The following is a 27,640-nucleotide window of genomic DNA, read 5'->3' on the forward strand; positions in this document are numbered from 1 at the left end:
TTTCATCGCTCTAAGATTCTGCTACCCAAATCCCAGCTACCTTCACCTCCTTGAATTCCAATCTGTGTCTCCTCATCTCAGAGAGCCTGCTATTGTCTCTTCGGGTTCTTCCTCCCCTGCTCAGTGTTCTAGAATGTGTCTCCAGTTAGAAAGCAAGGGCAATAATTGGCCTCACCTTATCTGTTTCCTTTGTCTCAGGGATCACAAGTATGCACTGCCTGTTGTCCAAGGCCCAAAAACATTTTGCTTCATATAGTCTGTCGAATTGTATAGTTTTTTTCACCTTGAGTCCAGTAAGTCCAGTCCTAGAAACTGCATCATGGCCAGAAGGGGAAACTCAGTATAGATTTAATGTGCATTTTTTTAAATTAAGAGTGCACTTAAAGTTTTGTTTTTTTGTCTTTGTTTTTTGTTGTCAAGAAATTTCCTTTTTTCTTCTTAATTTTTATTGAGGAATATTGGGGAACAGTGTGTTTCTCCAGAGCCCATCAACTCCAAGTCGTTGTCCTTCAATCTAGTTGTGGACAGCACAGCTCACTGGCCCATTCGAACCAGCAACCCTGTTGTTCAGAGCTCGCGCTCTAACCAACAGAGCCATCCAGCCTCCCCTGAAGTTTTTATATGTTTAAATACCATTTGCATTTTGGATTTTGGATTATGAGACATCATTAGAAATATTTCTCCATTCCAAGATTAAAAATGAAGTTGCACTTTTTTTGGTTTCCTTTTATCTTGTCATTTTTTTCTTCTTCATCCTTCCTCTCCTCCTTTTCCTTCCTCTCCTCCTTGTTCTCTTCTTAAGCTACTTTTGCTACTGCTTCTGCTTCTGCTTCTGCTTCTGCTTCCTCTGCTTTTGCTGCTTCTGCTTCTGCTGCCTCCACTTCTGCTTCTGCTTCTTCTGCCTCTGCTTTTGCTTCTGCTGCTTCTGCCTCTGCTTTTGCTTCTGCTGTTGTTGCTGCCTCTGCTTCTGCTTTCGCTTCTGCTGCTTCTGCTTCTGCTTTTGCTTCTGCTGCTTCTGCTTTTGCTTCTGCTGCTTCTGCCTCTGCTTTTGCTTCTGCTGATGTTGCTGCCTCTGCTTCTGCTTTCGCTTCTGCTGCTTCTGCTTCTGCTTTTGCTTCTGCTGTTGTTGCTGCCTCTGCTTCTGCTTTTGCTTCTGCTGCTTCTGCTTTTGCTTCTGCTGTTGTTGCTGCCTCTGCTTCTGCTTTTGCTTCTGCTGCTTCTGCTTCTGCTTTTGCTTCTGCTTTTGTTGCTGCCTCTGCTTCTGCTTTTGCTTCTGCTACTTCTGCTTCTGCTTTTGCTTCTGCTGATGTTGCTGCCTCTGCTTCTGCTTTTGCTTCTGCTGCCTCTGCTTTTGCTTCTGCTGATGTTGCTACCTCTGCTTCTGCTTTTGCTTCTGCTGATGTTGCTGCCTCTGCTTCTGCTGCCTCTGCTTTTGCTTCTGCTGATGTTGCTACCTCTGCTTCTGCTTTTGCTTCTGCTGCTTCTGCTTCTGCTTTTCCTTCTGCTGATGTTGCTGCCTCTGCTTCTGCTTTTGTTTCTGCTGATTCTGCTGCCTCTCCTTCTGCTTCTCCTGCTTCTGCATCTGCTGCTCCTGCTTCTGCTTCAATACACAAATCTCTGATCCAATTGAAATTTAACCTGGTATGTGGTGAAAGTTATGATTTTAAATTTACCATTTCCCCCAAAATTATCCAGTAGTGCAAATACCATTTGTTTAAAAGCCTGCCTTTCCCCATTGATATCAGATGCCACTTTTATCATATACTAAGTCTTCACATATTCTTGTACCCATATCTGGATTTTCTATTCTCTTCCGTTTGTCAGTCTATTCATATGCCAATATCACAGTTTTAATTAGAAAGGCTTTATGTCGTTTTTATAAATGAGAGAAAATTGTATTTGCTCTTTTTCAGCATTTAAAAAATTATTGTTATTGTTTGCTTATTTATTTTTCCACATGAGCTTTAGAATTAATAAATACAGTTGCAGAAAAGAAAACTGCTTGTATTGGTATCTTGCTAAGATTTAAATTAACTTAAGGATAATTGACATCTTTATGACACTGAGTCTTCTTATCAAGAATAAATGTCTTTTCATTTATTTAACTGTACTTATTTCATTCAGGAGTGTTTTAAAGTTTTCTTCATTAAAATTTTTCACATTTCTTGATAAATTATTTCTTGGAATTTTATCATCTTCTTGCTATTATAAATGAAGTCTTCTCATTCATAAATTTTCTAAGAATTTTGTACATATGAAGGCTATTGATTTTTGTACATTAATTTTATAACTTGCTACATTACTGAATTCTTTTTGGTTTATAGTTATTTTTCAAGTTATCTTGGGTTTTATAGGCATGTAATAGACCCAGTTTTCTTTTTCCTTTTAGAATTTTAGAATTCTCGTTCCTTTTTCCTGTCTAATTGTATTGGACAATGACTCCTATGTAACATTAAATGATAATGACAATAGTAATCATCTTTGCATTGTGCCCAATTTTAGTAGACTTGCTACTAGTACTTTCCCATTAAATAAAACGGTGGCTTGAAAATAATATATAGACACATATGAGGTTGGACAATTAAGTTTGCAAACTTGTTGCAATAATGTTGCTAATCTTTCTTGATATCAGAGAGATTATTCATTATGAATTTGTACCAACTGGACAGTTAACCAAGTTTACTATTTGGAAGTGCTGCAAAAGCTGCATGAAAAAGTTAGACAACCTGAACTTTTCGCCAACAACTCATGGCTCTTGCATCATGACAATGCACCAGCTCACACAGCACTGTCTGTGAGGGAGTATTTAGCCAGAAAACAAATAACTGTATTGGAACGCCTCCCTCCTCACCTGCTCATGGCCCTGCTGACTTCTTTCTTTACCTGAAGATAGAGGACATATTGAAACAAAGACATTTTCTACTTCCGGAAAAATGGCGGCGTGAGGTGAGCCTCTGTAAAGCTCCCCTGGAATTTACAACGAATCGAACAACAAAAACTCCACAAAGGACTCCCTGCACAGCAGACAGGCAAGACAAAGAGGCCTACTACCGACTGAAATCACCTACAGGTGGGAGATCCGCGCGAGTGGAGGGAGGAGGAAAGGGAGAAGTGCCGAGACGGAGCCCGGCTGGGCGCAGGACGCAGACCTAGCTCAGTGCTCTGAGCTCGCTGCTTCCCGGAACTACCGCAGCTGCGGGAGAGGGAAGAACTCGGACTGCTAGGGCTCCGCCAGGGCTCCACAGGGCTGAGGGGGCAGCATATAACACGGCTGAACCCAACGCTCACGGCAGAGACCTCGGAGAAAAGACAGAGGGAAAAAGGCTGAAAACGGTGGTTTAAGCCCTCACTGCCGAACAGACAACGGAGCCTTAGGCACTGAGACTAGCCGCCCCCTCCCTACCCTCCCAGAGCTCGCCCCACCCCCACCTGCCCGGTGCTAGAAACGAAAGAGTAGCAGTGTCAGAGCAAAAGAACAGAATATTTGCTGTTCTGAAAACTGTAGACCGCAGACACAGATTTGCAGCCCAACTAGTTCCGGCAAAGGGGAGGGAGCTGTGGAAGCAGGACAGGCTGTGGTGGTGGTCGCCGCCATTGCTCTGGGCCACCTCTCACAAGTCACCCGCCCCTGGCCCCACCTATCTGGGCGGATCCCTGCAGGAGTAAACAGAACTGCTGAAACATACGGGCTCTGTATCTGGAGCTGGAAGAGCTTTGGAACATCAAAGCGCTCTGCATACCCACCGGGACAATGCGCCCTGTGAACTAGATGAACTATTAACAGAGGAGAAGCCTGTCTCCCAGGGAATCCCCACATTGTGTGAGAAGCTGGAATAGTGCAGAAAAAACATAGCACTACCATGTGAGAGAGAAAAAAAGGCTGCAGTCGGAGAAAAAATAAAACATTCTACCAACAAGTACTGGAAAACAAAAGAAAGACCTCTTCCTATCAACCTGTTGCAGAAGTCACTCCTGTAGATGTCTAGGAAGAGAAATAGTAAACCAGTAATCGCCATGAATAACCAAGGCAACAAGATAGCTCAGAAAGAAAGTGAAAAATCTCCAGAAAAGGCACTTAAAGATACAGAAATATGTGACTTAAATGACAGAGAATTCAAGATTGCAGTTCTGAAAAAACTCAACGAGATACAAGAAAACACAGATAGGCAGTTAAATGAACTCAGAAACTCAATTAAAGAACAGCATGAGCATTTTACGAAAGAGATTGAAATTTTAAAAAAGAACCAAATAGAATTTCTGGAGATTAAGAACTCAATAGAAGAAATTAAGAATGAAATAACCAGCTTAGGTAGTAGAGTTGACCAGATGGAGGAAAGAATCAGTGACATCGAAGATAGAAACCTGGAAATGACACAGATGGAAGAAGAAAGAGACTTGAGACTTAAAAGAAATGAAAGAACTCTACAAGAACTTTCTGACTCCATCAGAAAGAGCAATATAAGAATAATGGGCATACCAGAAGGAGAAGAAAGAGAGAAGGAACAGAGAATATATTCAAACAAATTGTCGATGAGAACTTCCCAAATTTGTGGACAGAACTGGACCCTCGAATCCAAGAAGCAAATAGAACACCTAGTTACCTCAATCCCAACAGGCCTTCTCCAAGGCACATTGTATTGAAGCTGTCTAAAATCAACGACAAAGAAAGAATCCTCAAGGCAGCCAGGGAAAAGAAGACGGTAACTTACAAAGGAAAGCCCATTAGATTATCATCAGATTTTTCAGCAGAAACTCTACAAGCCAGGAGGGAGTGGAACCAAATATTCAAACTATTGAAAGAGAGAAATCATGAGCCAAGAATAATATATCCAGCAAAGATATCCTTTAGATATGAAGGAGGAATAAAGACCTTTCCAGACATACAGAAGCTGAGGGAATTTTCTAATACACGACCTGCACTACAAGAAATACTAAAGGAGGCTATTCGACCACCATCAACAGGGACAATTTGTGGCAACCAAAACTCAAAAAGGGGGAGAGTAAAGGCCTGAACCGGAATATGGGAATGGAGAAAGTAAGTGTGCTGAAGAAAATGGAATACTCTAAATATCAAACTTTCTTTTACATAAACTTAAGGGTAACCACTCAAAAAAAATCCAGAACTGAAATATATACTGTAATAAAAGAAGAAACAGAGGGAAACATCATAGAATACCACCACACAGAAATAATAGACAACAACAAAAAGGCAAAGAAACAATGGAGACACAGCCTTACCAGAAAACTAAAGATAGAATGACAGGAAATCCTCACATATCAATAATCACCCTAAATGTAAATGGACTGAACTCACCAATAAAAAGGCACAGAGTAGCAGATTGGATCAAAAACTAAACCCAACCATATGCTGTCTCCAAGAGACACATCTCAGCTACAAGGACAAGCATAGACTCAAAGTGAAAGGGTGGAAATTGACACTCCAAGCAAATGGTACCCAGAGAAAATCAGGTGTAGCCATAATGATATCAGATGAAACAGACTTCAAGGTGAAAAAGATAACAAGAGACAAAGATGGACATTTCATAATGGTGAAAGGGACTGTACAACAAGAAGACATAACAGTCATCAATATTTATGCCCCCAATCAGGGAGCACCAAATACACCAAGCAACTACTAACAGAACTAAAGGGAGAAATTGACCAAAACACAATTATACTAGGGGACTTAAATACATCATTGACAGCTATGGATAGATCATCCAAACAGAAAATAAATAACGAAATAGTAGCCCTAAATGACACATTAGATGAAATGGACATAATTGACATATATAGAGCACTTCATCCTAAAACATCAGACTATACATTCTTTTCTAGTGTACATGGAACATTCTCAAGGATAGACCATATATTGGGACATAAAATCAGCCTCAGCAAATTTAAGAAGATTGAAATCATACCAAGCATATTCTCTGATCACAAGGCTTTGAAATTGGATATCAACTGCAAAAAGAAAGCAGGAAAAAACACAAATACATGGAGATTAAACAACATACTTTTAAAGAAGGACTGGGTCAAAGAAGAAATTAGAGGAGAGATCAAAAGATACATAGAAACAAATGACAATGAAAATACATCCTACCAAAACTTTTGGGATGCAGCGAAAGCAGTTTTAAGAGGGAAATTTATCTCATTACAGGCCTATCTCAAGAAACAAGAAAACTCCCAAATAAATAACCTCATGTTACACCTTAAAGAACTAGAAAAAGAAGAACAAGTGAAATCCAAGGTCAGCAGAAGAAAGGAAATAACAAAAATTAGAGCAGAACTAAATGAAATAGAGAACAAAAAGACAATAGAAAAATTAATGTGACAAAGAGCTGGTTCTTTGAAAAGATTAACATAATTGACAAACCCTTGGCTAGACTTACTAAGATAAAAAGAGAGAAGACACTGATTAACAAAATCAGAAACGTAAAAGGGGAAGTTATCACGGACTCCACAGAAATACAAAGGATCATCCAAGAATACTATGAAGGACTACATTCCACCAAATTCAATAACCTAGAAGAAATGTGTGGTCACACAGCAACCTAGCCATCTGTTTCCCCCAACCTTTCCCTAAGGAAAGAAGAAGTTGTGGGATTGTGCCTTTCTGGGGTTGAGTTTATAATATCCTGAGTCTCTCCATTTGGTCTTCAAGAGAAGGGTCTGCGGTCAACGACGAGTAAGATTCCTCGCTGGAGGGACAACTCAAGCCGGACGGGACCCCCGTTGAGACCCCAATGAGCTGTTATAAGAAATAATAGGAGGGAGACTTGACCCTCCTTCCTCTTGTTCTTGTGGGAAGCTGCTGCTTGCCTCTGCTACTCCCTCTCACCTTATTGTGAGAGAGGCCCATTAGAGCGATAAGATCAAGCTCTTTCTGCTCAGCTCATGGTACAGTTTCACCCTGAGAGACTCTCTCCCCCAGGGTGGTGCGTACCGCACCTTAGTCATTTTGGGACGATATGCTTCGGCTGCTTTGGGACAAATAATTGGGTATTGAAATCATTTTTTTGAAATGGTGTAAGAGTTTCATAGACCCTGCCTTTAATCGTGTGATGCTCATTGTTTATAATCAATAAATACTGTCAGTGACCCAATTCGGGGCACCCGTCTATTGAGGCTGCGAGTCCCTTGGTCATCTGTGATTTAATGGTATATGAGTCTCTGTCTCTTTATTCTAGATTAACCCTCGCCACCTTCCTCGCCTTCCCACAGCTTGTGTTGTGCAGGTCGCAACAGAAATGGACAAGTTCTTAGAAACATATAGCCTTCCAAGGCTGAACCATGAAGAACTGGAAAATCTAAACAGACTGATCACCAGTAACGAAACTGAATCAGTCATCCAAACCCTTCCCAAAAGCCAAAGTCCGGGACCAGATGGCTTCACTAGTGAATTCTACCAAACCTTCAAAGAGGATCTGATACCAATCCTGCTCAAACTCTTCCAAAAAATTGAAGAAGAGACAGTACTCCCTAACTCATTTTATGAGGCCAACATTACCCTGCTACCAAAACCTGGTAAGGACAACACAAAAAAGAAAACTACAGACCAATATCTCTGATGAATACAGATGCAAAAATCCTCAACAAAATTCTAGCAAATCGAATACAACAATGCATTAAAAAGATTATTCATCACGACCAAGTGGGGTTCATCCCTGAGGCACAAGGATGGTTCAACATCCGCAAATCCATCACTGTGATACATCACATAAACAAAATAAAGGATAAAAATCATATGATTATATCAATTGATGCAGAAAAAGCATTTGACAAGATACAACATCTATTTATGATTAAAACACTTAATAAAATAGGTATAGAAGGAAAATACCATAATAAAGGCCATATATGACAAGCCCTCAGCTAATCTCATAATTAATGGTGAAAAACTGAAGCCCTTTGCTCTACATTCAGGAACACGACAAGGCTGTCCCCTATCACCTCTGCTTTTCAACATAGTGTTGGAAGTCCTTGCCAGAGCAATCAGGCAAGAGAAAGAAATAAAAGGCATCCAAATTGGGAATGAAGAAGTTAAACTGTCACTCTTTGCAGATGACATGATGCTATATATAGAAAACCCTAAAGATTCCACAAAGAAGCTTTTAGAAACAATATATAAATGAATACAGTAAAGTTGCTGGCTACAAACTCAACATACAAAAGTCCATTGCCTTCCTATATACTAACAATGAAATCTCAGAAAAAGAAATACAAAAAGCAATTCCTTTTGCAATTGCAGCAAAAAGAATAAAATACCTAGGAATAAACTTAACCAAGGATGTGAAAGACCTATATGCTGAAAACTGTAAGACATTTTTGAAAGAAACTGAAGAAGACACAAAGAAATGGAAAGACATTCCGTGCTCATGGATTGGAAGAATCAACATAGTTAAAATGGCCATATTACCCAAAGCAATATACAGATTTAATGCAATCCCCATCAAAATTTTGAAGAAATAGAACAAAAAAATCATCAGATTTGTTTGGAACCACAAAAGACCCCGAATAGCCAAAGCAATCTTAAGAAAAAAGAACAATACTGGAGGTATCACACTCCCTGACTTTAGCTTGTACTACAGGGCTACAATAATCAAAACAGCATGGTATTGGCAGAAAAACAGACACATAGACCAATGGAATAGAATTGAGAACCCAGAAATAAAACCACATAAATATGGACAGATAATTTTTGACAAGGAAGCAAAAACATACAATGGAGAAAAGACAGCCTCTTCAATAAATGGTGCTGGGAGAATTGGATAGCCACGTGCAAAAGAATGAAACTGGACTGCTATTTGTCACCATGTACCAAAATTAATTCAAAATGGATCAAAGACTTAAGCATAAGACCTGACACAATAAACTGCATAGAAGAAAACATAGGTACTAAACTTATGGACCTTGGGTTCAAAGAGCATTTTATGAATTTGACTCCAAAGGCAATGGAAGTAAAAGCTAAAATAAACGAATGGGACTATATGAAACTTAAAAGCTTCTGCACAGCAAAAGAAACCATCGACAAAATAAAGAGGCCACCAACTGAATGGGAGAAGATTTTTGCAAACAGTGCCTCCGATAAGGGGCTAATACCCAAAATATACAAGAAACACATGAAACTCAACAACAAAAAAACAAACAACCCAATTGAAAAATGGGCAGACAACCTGAAGAGACATTTCTCCAAAGAGGACATACAAATGGCAAATAGACATATGAAAAAATGCTCAACATCACTAATCATCAGAGAAATGCATATGAAAACCACAATGAGATATCACCTCACCCCAGTCAGAATGGCTATCATCAACAAGACAAATAGTAACAAGTGTTGGAGAGGCTGTGGAGAAAAAGGAACCCTCACACACTGTTGGTGGGAATGCAGATTGGTGCAGCCATTATGAAGGCAGTATGGAGATTCCTTAAAAAATTATGAATAGTATTACCATATGACCCAGCAATCCCTCTCCTGGGTATCCTTCTCTACCCAAAAAATCTGAAAACATTTATACATAAAGACACGTGTGCTCCAATGTTCATTGCAGCTTTGTTTACGGTGGCCACAACACGGAAACAACCAAAATGTCCTTCGATAGATGAATGGATAAAGAAGTTGTGGTATATATACACAATGGAATACTATTTGGCGGTAAGAAAAGATGATATAGGAACATTTGTGACAACATGGGTGGATCTTGAGAGTATAATGCTAAGCGAAATAAGTCAGACAGAAAAAGCAGAGAACCATGTGATTTCACTGATATGTGGTATATAAACCAAAAACAACAAAAGAACAAGACAAACAAATGAGAAACAAAAACTCATAGACACAGACAATAGTTTAGCGGTTACCAGAGGGTAAGGGGGGTGGAGGGTTGAAGATGAGGGTAAAGGGTATCAAATATATGGTGATGGAAGGAGAACTGACTCTGGGTGGTGAACACACAATGGGATTTATAGATGATGTAATACAGAATTGTACACCTGAAATCTATGTAATTTTACTAACAATTGTCACCCCAATAAATTAAAAACAATTTTTATATTAATGGAGTTGAGAAAATTGATATATTCTTTCCCCCCCCTTTCTTCTGCCTCACCCCCCACCCACTCTGGTTCAAGCCGTTTTTTGGACACAGCTCCCTGGCGCATGCTTGTGTTATGAGCCTTGTGCATGCCCCACCCCAACCCCCACTGAGGCAGTCGGTCTCCAGTCATCGGTTGGCCACTCACACCAGCTCACGGCAGCTCTCACCGGCTGCCAGCCACTCAGGGCAGCACACAGCAGCCCATGGCAGCACACAGGAGTCTGTGGCAGCTCATGCCAACCTCCGGTTGCTCACGGCAACCCAGCTCCAGGGAGAGCTGTTGTTCACAATCTTAGCTGTAGAGGGTGCAGCTCACTGGCCCACATGGGAATCAAACCAAAGACCTCAGTGTTAGGAGAACGGCACTCCAACCACCTGAGCCACAGCGTCAGCACCCGATATATTCTTTTTAAATTTAGAAATATGATATTGGTAACTCAGATTCTCTCAAGAATTCTCATCTCTCAGATTCTCACAAGAAGCTTGAGTGGATGAGATCAGAAGCATAGGAATACTAATTAGCCTTGATAAAGAATGGGATAACCTCCAAGACAGGAATGGATGGGTTAGGATACAGTTGATCTAAGAAAAAGTTACATTTGATTGTTTCTGTTTATCTGCATGGTCTAATGCAAAAGTATCTGCTGAGTTTAGAAATTTCATATGTCACTTACTCCATTTATTTGGCTCTGGTTCTTCTAAATGTTGGTAGTATTGCTAACGAAACATTCTGTTAAATTGAATGAAATCAGAAAGGAGGTACTGAGCTTGTATGATGTGCCATTCATCCTTCTTCGATCTCTCTATCCTCTGAGAATTGGATAATTTTTTTAGATGTATCAATTTCTATGTGATTGTATTATTTTTAGGAATAGGGACGAGCTCTGGAAGAAAAGCTGCAGTTTCTCAATACTATTACATTTTGGCCTTCTGTTCCCACTCAATTAGTACCTTATTTTTCAATCCATGTCACATAAAAATCTGTCTGCTCACAGTTAGTTCTGTGCAAACACCTTTTCTACCATAAATTTGGTAGCAATGGGGCAGCTTTTCAACTGGTATGCACAAGTATAGTGTTCCTGCCATCATCTATTCTGATTAACCAGGAGCTGTTCAAATTGGGTGTTGCCCACAACATACATTGGTAAATGTTTTCAATATTACTCAGAACTTACTGTGCCCTATGTTGGTAGACTACCTTTATGAGAAGGAGTCTCTGCATTTTACATTTCTCAGCTATCTATTTTCTTAACTGAGTATCATCTAATAGCTGAGACAATTTTTTAAAATTCTCTAGTTTTTAAATACCATAGTCATCTCTTCTTTAAATATCTCTAAATATTCTTTTCAGGCCTCAGCAGAATGACATAGCACTTGGGAATAAATACAAAGGTGAATAATGCAGCATTTGAGGCTAAAATGGAGATGTCCACAGCCACCATGGCCTCCCCGTTGGTGCTGTGTTACGTGGGAAGAAAAAAGATCCAGACACTGCAAAACACCAGCATGGCGAATGCAATCATCTTGGCTTCATTCAAAGTGTCAGGTGGGCTCCTGGCCAAAAATGCCAGGTGAAATTCACAAGCACCAGGAAGCCTGTGTCGCCCAAGACACAGCAGTAAGTGTTAATGGAGCTCTTGTTACATTCAATGACAATTAAACCTGGCTCAGACTGTGAGTCCTTGCTTAGAAATGGGGGAGAAGTCCCCAACTACATCCCACAGATTGTTGCTTAGATCAGCAAGCGGACAACAATGATTTTAAAAGGTTGTGTGTCTCATACTCTTCCTTATTCTACTCCCAGGCTTCTTAGCTCTAAATGCCAAGAATACAGTGATGGTTTTGGCCAAAACAGAGGAAATAGACACTGTGAATATGATTCCAAAACCTGTTTGTTGAAAGAGGCAAGTGACTACTGTAGGCTGACCAATACAAGCAAAGAACAAAAGAAGCAGATGAGAGATGAGAAGGGTGTAGCTGAGAGCTCTATTATTGGCTTTGACTATAAGAGAGTCTCGATGATTACAAAGACTATGAGAACTTGAGCTGTGAGGATGGAAAAGAAAATGATCACACAGGCCAGAGACATCCCCAAAGATTTTTCGAATGATAGAAACATTTCTGCTTTCATGAGGCAGTGGTTTCTCTCCTTGTTTGGGTAATGATCTTCTGGACACTCGGCACACTGTTTGGAGTCTAAGTAAACAAACGAAGAATTATTTTATCTCTTGAAGTCTATGTTACCTCTCCCCAAGCCAAGATAATGATTATGGAAATACATTTCTTTTAGTCTACAAACTACAATTCTCTGCTGCATGGGAATTACAATGCTAAAAATCTTAGAAGTGAATTTCCTTCCTCTAAGTGAAAAGATTGTCATTAGTGGTCAAGTACATTGGATTGGTGATTTTATGGGTTAATCTGAGCAACCATTATTATATTTGGCAATGTTCTTTTACCTACAAGTAACAATCATTCAGACAAGCATAATCACAACAGGGAATATATATTACAGTTGATTATCTAAACATACATGCCTTACATTCTTCAATAACTTTCTACGGCTCCTAGGAGAAAAGGTAATGTACTTTCAATGTCCTGCATTCCTTGGGTTCTGCCTCATTCATACACTGCTTGCATTACTCTCACTTACTGCTTTAGCCATGCTGTCCACTTTTTAAAAATAATTTATTTTTAAATTACCGTTGACATACAATAGTTTCAAGCATACAACATAGTGATCACACCAATAAGTCTAGTACCCATCTAACACCACACAGTTATTACAGTATAGGCTATATTCCCTATGCTGTACTTTACATCACCAGGACTGTTTTTGTAACTGGCAATTTTCACATCTTAATCTATTTCCCTTTTTCACTCACTCCCCCAACCCCCTTCCCCATCAAAATGTTCTCTGTATCTATGAATTTGTTTTGTTTGCTCATTTCTTTTGTTTTTTAGATTCCACATATAAGTGAAATCATATGGTATTTGTCTTTCTCTGATTTATTTCACTTAGCATAATACCCTCTAGGTCCATCCAGGTTGTCGCAAATCACACTGCCCATTCTTAAAGTAACATGTGCCTTCTTGCCTCAGGACCTTCTCACATTGTTCTCTTTGCTAAAAATATTCTTACCTGTTCTTAATTTAGCATCTCCCATTGATGATAATAAAGTTTGTAGCTTAAACATTACTTTCTCATCAAAGCTATCATGTGTTTTAATACATTTTATTTTAGTATGTGGGTAAAGTAAGGGCAACAGATTAAGAGACTGCCATTGAAAAACTATTTTGCTCTACTCACAGATCTTCCTGAGAGGGCACAGCCTTGGGCATGTACATGGGCTTCCAGACCACCAGGGACACGTGTGATTTTAAGCCTGACATTTGTGAAAAATGCCACTTCAAAACGGAGTTGGAGAAGCCATTCCAGAGAAACTGCTTTGCTCATTTTGTTCCTTGAATCTTTGACTGGGTCTGACCTTTGTTCCACTGCACAAGAGTTGGGGGCAGAGACAGCAGCCCACTTCTCCTGGATTGGTTCTCCTGCTGCCTGAGGCACTGATCCCTAGTCTTCTTGGCTTGTTCCTGTTGGAGTAGCACCTCCACCCTACGAATAAGGTGGAGCAAGGGAATTTGAGAGCATTAGGCCCGTGTCCTAGCCTGCTGTGCCTAGAGTGACTGGGTTGTGTGGAAAAGGATAATTATTCTTCCTACCACAATTAGTTTTGCCTCCCCAAAAACTTCATATAAATGAAATCATACAGCACACATTTTTTTTTTGTAATCTGGCTTCTTTTGCTCTGAATGGCTGTGCGATACAGCCACGTTGTTGTGTATATTCCTATTAAATGCTAAGTAGTATGTGTTGCATGAATATATTAAGTTGGTGCAAAAGTAACAGCGGTTTTTGCAATTATTTTTAACCTTTTAAACCGCAATTACTTTTGCACCAACCTAATACAATGATTTCATTTTCCCTTCTGTTCTTGATGAATATTTGTGTTGTTTCCATGTTTTTGCGATTATTTCTTGAGGTATATGTCTTCATTTCTATTGTAAATACTTAAGAGTGTAATGCTGGGTCAAAGACCATGAGTTTAACTTTATTTTTTTAAATGGTCAAACTTTTTCAAAATGTACCATTTTATATTCTCACCAGCAATATATGAGACTATCAGTTTTCCCTCAACCTTACCAACATATGTATTTTTAATTTTAGTTTTTACTTTTTATTTAACTGTTCAGGTGTGTAGTAGTAGTATCTCACTGTGGTCTAAACTTGCATCTCCTTGATGACTAACGCTGTTGAGTACTTTTTCATGTGTTTCTTAAATGTTTGTATATTTTCTTTTGTGAAGTTTAACTCTCTTGCCCATTTTATGTGTTGGGTTATTTGTCTTTTTATTCTGGAGTGGTAGGGGTTCTTTTTATATTCTGGACACAAGTCGTTGTCAGACACATGATTTGCAAATATTTTCTCCAGGTCTGTGGGCTGCCTACTCATTTTCTTAATGGTTCATCAAAAGAAAACACAAAAGTTTTGGGGCGGCCGGTTGGCTCAGTGGTTAGAGCACAGTGCTCATAACACCAAAGTCACCAGTTTGATTCCCACATGATCCAGTGAGAAACAACAGCTTGAGCTTGGAGCTGAGCCACCAGTGGGTGGCCGGTTTGCTCAGTGGTTAGAGCGCAGTGCTCATAACACCAAGGTTACCGGTTTGATTCCCACATGGGCCAGTGAGCTGCGCCCCCCACAACTAGATTGAAAACAATGACTGGACTTGGAGCTAAGCTGTGCCCTCCACAACTAGATTGAAAACGACTTGACATAGAGCTGATGGGTCCTGGAAAAACACACTGTTCCCCAGTATTCCCCAATTTAAAAAAAATTAAATTAAAAAAAGAAAAAGTTTTAACTTTTCATTAGATCTAATTTACCATTTTTATTTCATAGTTATTGCTTCTCTGTCCTAAGAAACCTTTGTCTATTATGAGGTCATGATGGTACTCTCCTATGCTTTCTTCTAAGTGTTTTAAGTTTAATTTTTCCATTTAGGTTTCTGATCCATCTCTAATTAATTTTTGTATATAAAGTGAAACAGAGGTCAAGGTTCTTTTTTCCCCATATGGATATCCGGTTGTTCAAGCACCATTTATTGAATTGCTTTAATACCTGTTGTGAAAATGAATTGACATATAAGTGTGTGGGTCTATTTCAGGACTTGTTTCTGTTTCATTAGTCTATTTATCTAGCCTACACTAATACACACTATCTTAATTATTGTAACTTTATAGTAACTCTTATTATCAGAGAGTGTGAGTCCTCCAACTTTGCTCATCATTACAATCAGATGAGAAAACATAATTATTTTAGGAATTTGCTGCATTCTATTCATTATGAATTTCTTCATGTTGATGAAAGGCTGAACGCACAGTGAAAGTTTTTTCACATTTCTTACATTTGTAGAATTTTTCTCCTGTATGAATTTTCTGGTGTTGAATAAGAGATGAACTCTGGCTGAAGGCTTTGTCACAATAATTGCATTTATATGGTTTCTCTCCAGTATGAGTTCTCACGTGTTTTGTAAGAGATGAGCTCTGATTGAAGGCTTTCTCACATTCTTTACATTTGTAAGGTTTCTCTCCTGTATGAATTCTCTGATGTCTTACAAGAGCTGAGCGGTCACTGAAGGCTTTCCCACATTCATTACATCTGTAAGGTTTCTCCCCAGTGTGGGTTCCTTGATGCTGAATAAGAGCTGAACAGTAACTGAAGGCTTTCCCACATTCGCTACATTCATACGGCTTTTCCCCTGTATGAGTTCTCTGATGTTGAGTGAGGCCTGACCTGTCACTAAAGGCTTTCCCACACTCTTTACATCCATAGGGTTTTTCTCCAGTATGAACCCTCAGATGTTTAATAAGGGATGATGTGTCATTAAAAGCTTTCCCACATTCCTTGCATTTATAGGGTTTCTCTCCAGTGTGTATTCTGTGATGTTGAATAAGGTATGTGTTTTGGTTGAAGGCCTTCCCACATTCATTACATTCATAGGGCTTTTCTCCAGTATGAATGATATGATGCTGAATAAGGGCTGAACGATGACTGAAAGCTTTCCCACATTTGTTACACTCATAAGGTTTCTCTCCAGTGTGAATTCTCTGATGCTGAATAAGTGATGAGCTGCGACTGAAGGCCTTTCCACATTCACTACATACATAGGGCTTTTCTCCAGTATGAATTCTCTGGTGTAGAATAAAGGCTGAATAGTAACTGAAGGAATTCCCACACTCATTGCACTTCCAAGGTTTTTTCAATGAGTAAACTTTCTGATGTTTAATTGGTTTTGAACTTTCACCAATTTCATTACACTCTTCCATGGGGTTTTTCTTGTGTTTAATTATGACTTGCCTTAAATCTTTCCTCTGATTTCTTTGCTGCCTTTCTCGTGTGCCTTCACATTCCCAGGCTTCTATCAATCTGGAGTCCCAGGAATCATCCTTTTTAAGTCTTTCTATTATCAGCAACCTTTCAGATGATATTTCTTCATAAACTTCCTGCTTTGAAAGGGAGGTTTTAGTTTCACTTACAGGTTCAGAATCTGAAATAAATAAAAAGCGCAAATGTTTATGTTCTCTGTGTTGAGAGTATGAAAACTGTTAAATTGGCAAGAAGATAAAAAAAATTTAAATGATGCCTATTAAAACGTGTATTTGAATGTTTTCAGAAAGTGCTTCAAAGCAATGGCAGATGAAGAAGTTTCCGGGAATAACAGAAATGGGAGAATGACTAATGTGAGGCACAAAAAGATGGACTGTGAGGATGCTCTACCAAAGAGGATGAAAAACTGAACAGACTAACCAGGGAGAAGGATAAGCAAATAGGATGAGAATAAATGTTAACATATAATAACTAAGGAAGGGAAGCAAGATGCAAACACAGGTTGAGACTGGACAATTTTGAAAAGTATTAGACAAAAATCAATTATAATAATACTGCCTGGAGACAACCATTTTTAATTTTTTTAAATAGTTCCCTCCAGTCCTTTTTAAAGGCACAGATTTTTTAATTTACTATATGCTTTCGTTATTATTTTCTGTCTCCACTAACCATTTTCCCTGTCTTTCTTTCCTTCCTTCCTGTCACTTTTTTTTTTTTTTTTTTTTTTTTTTTTTTTTTTTTGGTCATAGCCAAATTTCTCAAAAGGTTTTGCCTCATCACATAGTTGCTCCTGAACTCACTGTAGTCTGGCTTCTCTCTGCTCTCATTGAAGTCACTAAAAATTTAGGTCACCTAAATCCAGTGAACCCTTTCATTCCTTGATTTGCTTGGCTTCTCAACAGCACAGTGTTGACCATGCTTTCCTCCTAATAACATTCTCCTTCATTTCCCCAACTTTGTTCATATATAATTGACTTATATTCTCTCTCCACTTCTATAATTCTAAGGTCTCCAGGTTTTTCTCTGGATCTTTCTTTTGAACTTTTTCTGCTGTTCCTTCTTCTTAAATATTGATTCTTCTTAGTGTTCAGTCTTAGGCTCCCTTCGTTTGTGCCTGCCACCCCTCAATTTCACTGTCTCCTTTAAAGAACTCATCCAGTCCATGGTATTAATTGCCTTTTTCAAAATTGAAATATATTTGACATATAATGTGCAAATTTAAGGTATACAACATGTTGTCTGGATATATTTACATAATGAAATATGATTGCCATTGTAGCACCTCTCTCACATCACATAATTATTTCTTTTTTATGGTTGGTCTCCTAGAAAGTTTAATGATTAAATATAACATTGTTGTCTATATTCACTCTACTGTGCATCAGATCTCAGGACTTATTTGTCTACTAGTTACAACTATCTTCTATATAGCAATGATCTCAAATCCATATTTTCAGCTTAGTTGTATCTTTCCCACACATATATATCCAACTATTTACTATATATATATCCACTAGGAAATCTTGAATTCAATATAGATACATGCTAACTCATCCTCTCTCTCAACCTGTATGTTCTCCAGGTTTCACTATCCAAGAAAACAGCACCACCATAATTTCTAATTAAATATATCTTAGTTAACTAGATCATATAACAACTAAACATATGTTGTATGTACTGAATTGAACACAAAAAATATAAGCACTGAGGCAAATCTGGAAGGGAATATAAGCATTCTTTAAATTGTTTTGTCCCATTATAGAAACATAACTGATGTTTGAGTAAAATGTATTTGCAATGCTGCCCTAATTTTCAGAAGTTGAGAATATCATGGTACATAAAGTTTAAAATATACTGTGAACTATAATATTAGACAAACATTTATATAGTGTTAATTATGTGTAAGCTATTATTCTAAAAGGTTAAATATATGAACACATCTAATCCTCACAAAACCCCCAAAAGTTTTTCTAGTTGAAAGTCAGAAGCTTGAGAATCATTGAACTCTTCCCTCCACCTACCAACAACAACAAATAAATCACCAAGTTTTAGGGATTTTACCTCCCAAATCTCTCTCATATTCTTTTTGTACTCTCCCTCCCCACTATTACCACCCCAATTCAGCCACCATCATCTCTCACCTAAATTAATGCAACAGTCTCATAACAGATCTGCTTGTGTCCTCTCCATGCACCCAGCCCCAGCTCCACTCATATCTGATTATATAAAACCAGTCAGAGTAATCAACAGAACGAGACTTAATGATTACCCAGATATTAGAACTATAAACATTTTTAAAATAACTATGTTTAATATGTAAAAGGCTCTAGTGGAAAAGATGGACAACAAGCATTAACAGTTGGGGAATTTTAGCAAAGAGATGGAAACTATCAGAGAAAGTCAAATGGAAATTCTAGAAATGAAAAAGTATGGTAACCAAGATGAAGAATGTCTTAGATGGGTGCAGCAGTAAAGTCAACAAAGGTAAGAAAAGAATCAGTAACTCGAAAATAGGTTAATATAACTTACCCAAACTAAAACACTAAGAGAAAAAAGAGTGAAAAACAAAGAAACTAACAGACCAGAAAAGAGTGTCTAAGGACTGTGGGACAATATCAAATGTTCTAACATACATGTAATTAGAATCCTGAAAAGAAAAAGACAGAATTGGCAGAAACAGTATTTGATGAGTTAATGGCTGATAATACTCAACAAATACAACCACTGAGAGACATCAAACCAATGAACCAAAGAAGCTCAGAGAACCCCAAGTATGATCACATACTCACACACACACACACACACACACACACACACATGGACACACACAGATACACACACACAGACACATAGACACACACAGACACACACATACACACACACAAACACATCATGTTCAAACTATTGAAAACTAACATGAAAAGAAAATCTTAAAGGTAGCCATAGAAAGAAGATGCATTACATACAGAAGAACAAAAGTAAAAATTACAGCAAAGTTTTTGTCACAATCTATATAAATCAGAAGACAGTGAAGTGACATAAAGTGCTGAAAGAAGGAAAAAAACCTGTCACCATAATTCCATATTTGGTAAAAAATATCTTTCAAAAATGAAGATGAAATATAGACTTTTTTCAGACAAGCTAAAGCTTAGCAAATTCATTGCCAGTAGACCTGTACTATAAGAAATGTTATAGGCAGAGGTATCTGGTATTAGTCAAAAACTTAGATCTACACCAGGAGTCAGAATATTATGGGCCATGGGGTAAATCTGACCAACCACAGGCCAAATCTGGCCATTCCCATTTGTTTATATATTGTTTATGGCTGCTTTCATGCTACAACAGAAAAGTTAAGTAGTTGCAAAAATGACCATATGGCACACAGAGCAGAAATTACTTATCATCTTGTCCTCGTTAGAGAAAATTTGTGAACCCCTGATCTACATTTAAAAAATGGCATAAATGAAAATAAATATAAATATTTATGAATATAAAATTCATTTTTTTCTTATTTTTATTTGCTCTAAAAGATAATGACTGTCCTAATCAAAAACAGTAGCAATATATTGTGGTTTTATAGCATATATAAAGGTAAAATGCATGACAACAATTACACAAAAGACAGGAGAGAAGAATTAGAAGTTTATAGAAGGTTCCTATACTATACATAAAGTGGCATATTATTTAAAGGTATGCTGTGATTAACTAAAGCATATTGCAAACTCTAGGATAACAATTTTAAAAAACTTTAAAAATAGGTTTAATGATAAGCTAACAGTGGAGATAAATTGGAATATTAAAAAATACCCAATCAAAAAACAGACAGAAGAAGGAAAAGATGGAGGAAATAGAAAACAACTAGATATATGGAAGATTTAAATCCAGTCATACCAATGACTTTAAATGTAAATTATCTAAACACACCAACTGAAAATCAGACATTGTCAGAATGTAAAACCAGACTCAATTATATGCTATCCACAAGAAACTCACTTTAAATAGGTTAAACTAAAAGAATAGAAACATATACTATGCAAACACTAATTAAAAGAAAGCAACAGTGGCTGCATTAATTAATATCAGACAAAATAAACTTCCAAACAAGGACTATTACCAAGACTAAAGAGGGACATTATGTAATGATAAAGGGGTCAATTTACCAAGAAGATATAACAATTCATAACATGTATGCACCTAACAAAAGAGTGTCAGGCTTTTCTTTCAGTGGATGCCACCGAGTAAGCATCCTTGGAAGATGTGGATGCAGCCATGAGGGCGAGGCCACACAGGTGGAGGGAAGAGCTGTGGGACCAAAGAGGGCTGTCTCAGGAGAAGATTCTCAAACACCTGGTGCCCACTTCGCTGTGGAAAAGATTTTTGTGGGTGGTATTAAAGAAGACACTGAAGAACATCACCTAAAAGATGATTTTGAACAGTGTGGGAAAACTGAAGTGACTGAAATCATGACTGATCAAGGCAGTGGGAAGAGAGGCTTTGCTTTTGTAATGTTTGATGACCATGATTCTGTAGACAAGATTGTCATTCAGAAATACCACACTGAATGGCCACAGCTGTGAAGCAAGGAAAGCCCTATCTAAACAAGAGATGGCTAGTGCTTCATCCAGCCAGATGTCGAAGTGGTTCTGGAAACTTTGGTGGCAGTCGAGGAGGTGGTTTTGGTGGGAATGACAAATTTGGTCGTGGAGGAAACTTCAGTGGTCAACATGTCTTTGGTGGCAGTTGTGGTGGTGAGTATATGGTGGTAGTGGGGATGGCTATCATGGAATTGGTAATGATGGAAGCAATTGTGGAGGTGGCAGAAGCAACAACGATTTTGGCAATTACAACAATCAATCTTCAAATTTTGGACCCATGAGAGGAAACTTTGGAGGCAAAGCTCTGGCCCCTGTGGCGGTGGAGGCCAATACTTTGCCAAACCACAAAACCAAAGTGGCTATGGTGTTCCAGCAGCAGCAGTAGCTATGGCAGTGGCAGAAGGTTTTAATTACTGCCAGGAAACAAAGCTTAGCAGAAGAGGATGCCAGACAAGTGACAGGGAAGCTCCAGGTTACAAAAGATTTGTGAACTCAGGGAAGCACAGTGGTAGCAGGGTCTAGCTGCTACAAAGACGTGTTTTAGACAATACTCATGTGTGTGTGCAAAAAACTCGAGGACTGTATTTGCGACTAATTGTATAACAGGTCATTTTAGTTTCTGTTGTGTGGAAAGTGTAAAGCATTCCAACAAAGGGTTTTAATGTAGATTTTTTTTTTTTTTTGCACCAATGCTGTTGATTACTAAATGTAATAGTCTGATCATAATGCTGAATAAATGTGTCTTTAAAAAAAAGTTTCAGAATTACATTAAGCAAACACTGATAGAACTAAAAGGAGAAATAGACAAACCCACAGTTACAGTTAGAGAATTCAACACTTTTCTGCTGGTAATCAACAGAAACCAGTAGACAGTAAATCAGTAAGGATATAGAAGATCAGACAACACTGTCAACCAATGTGACCTAATTAAACTTATTTTCAAGTGCACATGGAACATTCATTGAGACTATGTTATAGGTAATAAAACAAATGTCAAAATTTAAAAGAACTGAAATCATCAAGAACCAAACTACAAAGTTTTAAAAAGAAATTTATTGAAAAATCACTTAAAATTTGTAAATCTGTAAATAAGTCATGAGTCAAAAAGAAAGTCAAGAGTGAAAATTGAAATTATTTTGAACTAAATGGAAACAAAAACACCACCAAAATTGTGGAATGCAGCTAAAGCAGTACTTAGAAGGAAATTTATAGCATTAAACATTCATATTAGAAGAGAAGCAAGATCTTATACCAATGATCAAGCTTCTACCTTAAGAAACTAATAAAAGGAGAGCAGAGTAGACACAAAGTTAGCAAAGGGGAAAAAAAATAAAGATAAGAACATCAATGGATAAAACTGAAAATAGAAAACAATACATAGAATCAATGAAATCAAAAGTTGGTTCCCTGAAAAGATCATGAAAGACCATAAACTCCTAGAAAGACCAACAAAATGAAAACACAGAAGACACAGATGATCAATATCAGGAATGAAAGACAGGAAAGCATTACCAGAGCTCAGTCAAGAAGAAATATATAAACTGAATTTTCCTCTCTCTAATACAGGATCCAGATTTAAGGCTAAAAACTTTCCAATAAAATAAACTTGAAACCCAGAAGGCTTTACTGGATTAAGCTTTTGGTACCATATCTAACAAAATTTTGCCTTACAAATGGCCACAAAGCCTATCCTTAATATCTCTTCTAAAAGTTTTATAGTTGTAGGTTTTCTACTTAGCTCTGTGATCCATTTTAGTTACTATATATGATGGGAGGTATGGGTTGAAGTTTATTTTATGTATGTCCAATTCTTCCAGCACCATTTATTGAAAAGATTCTCCTTTTAACACTGAATTGTTTTTGCATCTTTTCCAGAAATTAATTAACCATGTATGTGTAGGTCTATTTCTGGACTATCTGTTCTGTTCCACTGATTTGCTTCTATCCTTTCAGCAATACTACACTGCTTTGATTACCATAGCTTTATAAGTCTTAAAATCAATAAAATGAAGCTGTTCCACTTATGGTGAACTTTAACTTGCCAAAAGAGAAAAGAAGACCAACTTTGAGCCTAAAGTGATCAGAGATCCCTTAGGGGATCAGGGCTCTCTGGATCTCAAGCAAAACTATGGCATTTTAGATGCCATTAGTTATAGAGAAAGCTTATGTCCCAGTAAGAAGTTTGCATTACAAAATAACTTTCTTACCCCAAAATACCAGGCTCCCACAATTCTCCACCTTCATATCCATGCCCATGTACCTTTGGGCAGAAGTCAGCTGTTCCTCCTCTACGTGAGTGAAGTCCATTTCCTCATCTTTGACTGTCACCAGTTCCTGGAAGAACAAGCACATTTTTATAGGACTTGGTAACCCTTGAGGCAGGAGAACAATCTAGAAGAGGAAGTGTTTTTAAATCTAAAACCTTTATTTTAACCATTTTAATGGAATATTTTTAAATTTCTAAGAATTAGTCTGGATTAGAGAAAATAATAATAGTTAACATTTATAACTTATTTTCTATGTGCTAAGAACCTCTTGTAATAATAACTGTACGAGATAAGTATACTATTATTAATACTATTTACAGACGTAAAGATTAGATCTGAGATTTGGACCCAGGCCGTCTGACTTCAAAGCTATACTCTTAATTATAATCTTCTGTCTCTCACATATTTAACTAAATAAATCTAGTATTTTGAATGACAACCAGATGTTAATTACTATGTTCTAGATGAGATAAGATTCATATATGTAATTTACACTGATTTCTGGAATATTCTGAGCTTTTACAGAAATTCAGCTTTATATCCTGAATGTATATAGAAAGTCATGCTATTCTAATAGATTCTTCTTCTTTCTCTGTACCTGGGGCTATGATTCTAGATTTATTTAGTTATCTATTAGGAATTAAAATTATTCTGAATGAGTGGATTTACTGATTTTAAATTGGAAATGATCAACTGTTCTAAAATAAGATTCAAACTCTATGTTATATTGACAGCATGTGAGTATACATTGTTGTCCACAATTAATTGGGGAATATTTTGTGGGAAAGTCAGTCAATAAAACAAAGGGGTTAGAAGCATGGGATTTAGAATAAGACATACCTGGGTTCTGATTAGGGTTCAACCATTTTATCATTCTGAGCAAGTTACCACGAGCCTCAGTTTACTGTGAAATAGATATCACCCCTAACTCACAAGATCACTTGTTTAAAATACATGTAGAAATGTTTGAAAAGTAGCTTTAAATATCGGAGTGCCCTAGAGTTCAGTCTTTAGACATCTCTTTTCCATCTACTTTTAAATACCTATAAACAATGTTATTTCTCCCATCTTTAGAAAAAAACACAAAACCCTCTTTGGTCTTACCAGTACTATTCCTTCCAGCTATCACCCTGCTTCTCTCCTTTGCTGTAGAGTAAAACTCTCCAAAATAGTTGTCTGTAGTCCCTGGTTCCAATTTCCTTCCTCTTATTTTCTTCTGAACCCATTCCAATCAGGCTTGCCCTGCTACTAGTCCATGAAATTGTTCTTGGCAGTCACCAATGATCTTCATATTTTTTAATCTAATGGTCAATTCTGACTTGACTTAGCAGCAGCATTTAACATAGTTGATCACTCCCTCCTCCTTGAAACACTTTCTTCTATTGGTTACCATGGTGCCATACTTTTGGCTTCCACTGACCACCCTGGCCACATCTTCTCAGTCTCCTTTGCTGGTTCATCTTCATCTCCCTGACCTCTAAGTGTTGGAAAGCCATAGGACTCAGTAATAAGATCTCATCTCTTTTCCATCTACACTTATTTTCTTGGTGATCACAGTTTCATAGTTTAAAATAGCATTGACACAAAATCCCAAATGTAAAGCTCCAGCCTGAGCACTTCCAGAGCCTCAAGTCTGCAAGGAAACTTTACTTTGGTTCTCTAGATGGGATTTTTGTGGACCCCGGAAGCAAGGTGAAAGAAAGAAACAAGGACACACTGTAAACACTAAGCTAAGATTTCGGGGAAGAGAAATTAAACTCAAACTTGCCTGGAACTCAACAGGAAGGAGCTCAACAGTAGGTTCCATTTCTTCTGTGCTCTGTTTTGGGAGCAGAGAAGCATCCTCAGAAGTCATGGCTGGAAGGAGTAGGAAAAAAGCCATAAAGGAGGTAAACTCTATCTTCCAACTTCCAAATTCACTAGGACAAAAGCTAACACAAGCCAGCTGAATTATATACATACATAAGGCCCCTTTACCTAACTCAAAAAGCTCAGATGAGGCTAGAATAAGACAATAAAGTGGAAGTGCTTTGACCAAAATGTTAAACTCACAGACCCACAATACATCAACCTTTTGGAACAAACAGGGGTGGAAAAGTGTGACCTGCCCTTCATCACAAAAGCAAGCACTATGGAATATTCTCCCTTCCACAGCTTCAGAGGGAATGTGGATAAGCACAGATATGCTAAAAGAAATGATGAAAACGTGTTACAATAAGCCTACTTAGTGATTTCCAAACATGGTAGCTTACTGAGAGATTCTCTACTTCTGGGCTTCTCCTGACCTATGTCTGCTTCCCTTTTCTATCATACAGGGGCACCCACCCTTTTCAATCTCAGCAAGAGCATTTCCTTCACTTGCCCCTAGTTTCAACTCCATGTTTATTCCTGTAATTCTTACCTCTTTCCTCAACTTCAATGGTCAGATAATCCATGATCAGCTTCTCTTCTGTCCTGTTATTGCTGTAACTCCCTCCTTAATCACTGTTTCAGACAACATAGACATGGATTTTCAACATTACATAATCTGCTCTTTGTGTAAATCATTCAACTCTACTCTGAAGCTCTGGAGAGAGATTTTGAAGTTAGGCTTGCCCTCCTCTGGAACTGGCTCCTGCTCCTTAGGGCATCTCCCTCTACTCCCTCCTACTCCTAGGAGGCTTATTCCTAAGTAAGTCCTAGAGCCTCCGAAGTAATTCTGCTTTGCTTGGAACCTGTATTATTTACGCTAAATTAATCTCCACAGCTGGAAGCCCATTCTCTGGCGTACCAAGGTGAGTCGCTACATGCCACACCAGGGCAAAAACAGAGAATCGGGGCAGTGAACTGTGAGACTCAGTCACACAACTGGTTCCAAACTGTGCAGAAACTCCCATGAGGCCCTAAATCACACAACTGTCCATAAGGTGACCTGCGATTATGGAAGCAGTAACTATAAGCAAGGCTCCCACAGTTTGTTCATCCTCACTATTCATAAACACAAAGCAGTTGATAGATGAGGCCCTTATACAGCCAATTACTCAAAAGCTTCTTATTTTAAGACCCTGGAAATACATAGGCCGAGATTCCCCTACAGTTTGAGTCGAACCCCTTGCAGTGGCCCCCAAATACAGGCAGGCCCAAAAACTAACAGAGCAAGGCACAGAAGGGAATGAGTTAGACACAGCCTCCTTTTATTTTATTTTATTTTAGTTTAGTTTTGTCTTTCTGTACCAAAGTTCAGAACCTTAAGAATCTTCTTGCTGGAGTGACAAGTCTTAACATTAAAACCAGCCGGAAGCGCTCGTGCTCTCTCCACCTCAGAAGACGACATCTCCGGCCGCTGAACTCGGGCTCCCAAAATGCCTCTTCGCCACGCCCACTGGCGCTCCGGGACTCCGCTTCCCAGAGGGCTTAGCGGCAACCCCACGTCCGACGCCCCTCGGCTCAGAACCAAATCCACAAACCCAGTTCGTGATGCGGCGGGACATACCCCGGAGTAGTGCGCCGAACGCCCGCTGTGTGTGTTGCAGGGGGTGCGGGAGCGGGGGTCGTGGATGCCGGCAGGGCCCAGCCGTGTCTCCGCCGAGCCCGAGCCTGAGAGCCCGGCTCGGGCTGCGGCAGGAGGGTTTAGAGCCGCGCGCAAGGACGCCTGGGTCGCGGAGACCCGCGTCTCAGGCCCGGCGTTCTCTTACCCTTGGAGGCGCTGCAGACCCTGTTCCGGCCACCTGGCTGGGTCCCCGCCAGCCTGCGCTCTGGGAGGGGCGGACAGAGGCCTCTCGGACCCCACAGAGCTGCGAGGAGACAAAAGGCTTGAGGCCGAGGTTCTGTCTGGAGTCGCATCTGCGCACTTGGAGGCAACCGCGCCAGGTCGGGGGTCTTAGCGAAAGGACTCCACTTCCCAGAGGGCTCGGGGACACCGGTGCCTATCCTTGGGGACAGCGGTGCCTGTCCTCGGGGAGTGGCTGCAGAGCCAGGGGAGAGAACTGCGGGCTTTCACTGTCAGCCCTAAAATGGAGATAATTCCCCACCTGTTAGGTCTGCTTTCTGAATAAAATTAGAAGCTGCCGTTTTAAAGCTCCAAGTGATTTTAGTGTCTGATTATTAATTGGAGGTGGGGATGGGGACCTGTTACACAGTCTTTTATCCGGGTATTTCTCATTCTTTCTTGTAATAAAGCTCAAATCTGTAAGCTGAGCCCTAGCCCTGATTTGATTGGAAGTATTCTGGCTGATAGATAAAAAGCATAGG

The 27,640-nt window shown here is 38.8% G+C and overlaps 1 protein-coding gene across 1 annotated transcript in view; it reads right to left on the bottom strand.

The window, feature by feature from the left end:
* Window positions 1–27,207, bottom strand: part of ZNF789 (zinc finger protein 789) — a 51,574-nt gene extending 24,367 nt beyond the window's left edge. The window contains exons 1-6 of the mRNA XM_019718370.2: window positions 26,637–27,207; window positions 25,812–25,894; window positions 25,179–25,267; window positions 23,351–23,477; window positions 15,497–16,708; window positions 13,408–13,483 (exon numbers count right to left, since the gene is read on the bottom strand). Coding sequence (XP_019573929.2) covers window positions 13,408–13,483; window positions 15,497–16,708; window positions 23,351–23,477; window positions 25,179–25,267; window positions 25,812–25,845 — 1,538 coding nt within the window. The 5' untranslated portion in view covers window positions 25,846–25,894; window positions 26,637–27,207. The remainder of the gene's footprint in view (window positions 1–13,407; window positions 13,484–15,496; window positions 16,709–23,350; window positions 23,478–25,178; window positions 25,268–25,811; window positions 25,895–26,636) is intronic.
* Window positions 27,208–27,640: the final 433 nt, after the last annotated feature.

The sequence above is a fragment of the Rhinolophus sinicus genome, linkage group LG03 (assembly GCF_036562045.2).
Source record: "Rhinolophus sinicus isolate RSC01 linkage group LG03, ASM3656204v1, whole genome shotgun sequence".
In the NCBI taxonomy this organism is placed as follows: domain Eukaryota; kingdom Metazoa; phylum Chordata; class Mammalia; order Chiroptera; family Rhinolophidae; genus Rhinolophus; species Rhinolophus sinicus.